The sequence below is a fragment of the Empidonax traillii genome, unplaced genomic scaffold (genome assembly GCF_003031625.1).
Source record: "Empidonax traillii isolate 1590-97213 ecotype Southwest subspecies unplaced genomic scaffold, ASM303162v1 scaffold2000:size43768, whole genome shotgun sequence".
Lineage (NCBI taxonomy): Eukaryota > Metazoa > Chordata > Aves > Passeriformes > Tyrannidae > Empidonax > Empidonax traillii.
In genome coordinates, this window is record NW_020957193.1 from 3,432 (window position 1) to 5,253 (window position 1,822).

A 1,822-nucleotide genomic window follows, 5' to 3' on the forward strand; every position below is an offset into this window, starting at 1 on the left:
CCTGACATACAAACTGGTCCCGATTTTCAATCTTCCATGCTCTGAACACATCACAGATTCTCCCCGAAGGGGCAGGTTCCAGCCAAAAGTTTTTAAATCTCCCTCGTGTTTACACCTCGCAGAAAAAGACTTGTACACTTGAAAGTTTTAAAATAAAGCTTATGTTTCCTTTATGGTAAAGCCAAGCACTGCCTGCAGCATGCAACTCAACTGCTTAAAAAACACTGATTGGCAGAGGTATTTGGAAAGATCTCCGAGAATAATTAATACTGATAAAGTTGTTTACAGAATTCTATTAGGGGGCTTAGTGGACTTTTATCTGTTGCTGTTGATCTTTAAGCATTCAAAACCAGCTCAGTCTGAAACCACAGCCTTGTCCAACATTGTCTATCTGGCTTGTTGCTACCCTGACCAAAACCAACACCCAGTTTTCAGTTTGGAAGCTTTCCCTGTCTCAAGGCAGTGAAAAGACTGTACCCTTTGGTCTCCCATGATGAACTGTCACTATCTTGCCCAACTCTCAGGTCAATTTTTCAGAGTATACCTGATAACCTGAAAGATTCCATCCTGCCAAGGTACCAATCGGGCAATAATCTGACCTGTGTGCTCCTGACTTGAGAAAATGGTACTTACTTGTTCCTGAAGCAGGAGTCACATCTACAGAGCTTAAAAATTATTTGTTTTATTGAGAACACTCCAGACAAAAAACCCTGTGCAAAGCAGAAAGTCAGGTGACACTGCCACAGCCAGAAATGAAAATGGTGCTAATTCACAACTGTATTAGGAGGAGAGGTTGTTTTTTCCCTCGTCACGACAATTATTCCATAACAATGATTCCTATACTTTGGCTGCTTTTTCAGGAGGGAGGAATATGATTTAGGTCAAGATGCAAATTTGAAGAAATTACTGGTTTGTTGGTTTTTTTTTTTCCTTTTCTATCAGCAGACACACAACAATTCCAACAACAAGATCTGAAGTGTTAACTGTGTCATACAGCAAGCACCTTTTGTTGCCACGTTCAGAATGAGACTTTCATAATTTAATAGTTGTCATCTGAACAGGAGTGTCTTGTTTATACATCCTTCCAGTATAAGGACATTAATTCTGTGTGACCCAGAAAAGCAGTTTAAGTGTAACAGATGTTCTATATTTTCAAAGAAATGCTGAAAACAGAAAGACATACCTGGTGTATGATCTGAGCTACGGGAAGTTGTTCAGCGTATTTTAGTGGTTCTGCAGCCAACTCATCCTCTGGAAACCTGCAAAGAAATTAAGTTCACATTTGTCAAAGCTAATACAATGTCTGCCAAATTAAATTACTGAAATTGGGAGTTTCAGGGATATTATTTTGCTTAAGATGAAGAAAAAGTGTATTTTGTGGCGGTAATGGAATATATTTCTTACAAAGCTGAGCAAAATAATAAACCTACAGTAAACAGAAATGTGTGTAACATTGTGGATTGCTTCCCCTGACATAAAGCACAAATTTAGCAGCAGAAAGCTGAGAAAACCTTTACATTTAGTTTTAGGTGAAACAAAGCACTGGTGGCAGCTGGATTGAAAATCCCCACGATAAAAAATGCCTTATGCATTTACAGAGCAGGTTAACAACACAAGCTTCTTCACTCCATCCTGCCAACACAACTCAAATATGACCATCTCCAAGGGCGAGAGGGATTATTCACCACCTCCCATTTCTGCTGCAAGTGACATCAGTGCTCAGATGAGGGAGAAGTTCAATCCCACAAATCTATTTCCAGCACGGTAAGTACCAGTTATCAGAAAGCCAAAACACTAGTGTGGGAAAAAAAAAAAAAAAAAA

The 1,822-nt window shown here is 39.2% G+C and overlaps 1 protein-coding gene across 2 annotated transcripts in view; it reads right to left on the reverse strand.

Moving 5' to 3' along the window:
* Nucleotides 1-1,129: 1,129 nt before the first annotated feature.
* Nucleotides 1,130-1,822, reverse strand: part of PIGK (phosphatidylinositol glycan anchor biosynthesis class K) — a 36,782-nt gene continuing 36,089 nt past the window's right edge. For both annotated transcript variants that reach the window (XM_027909226.1, XM_027909227.1), the window contains exon 10: nt 1,130-1,259. In XM_027909226.1, coding sequence (XP_027765027.1) covers nt 1,145-1,259 — 115 coding nt within the window. In that variant the 3' untranslated portion in view covers nt 1,130-1,144. The remainder of the gene's footprint in view (nt 1,260-1,822) is intronic.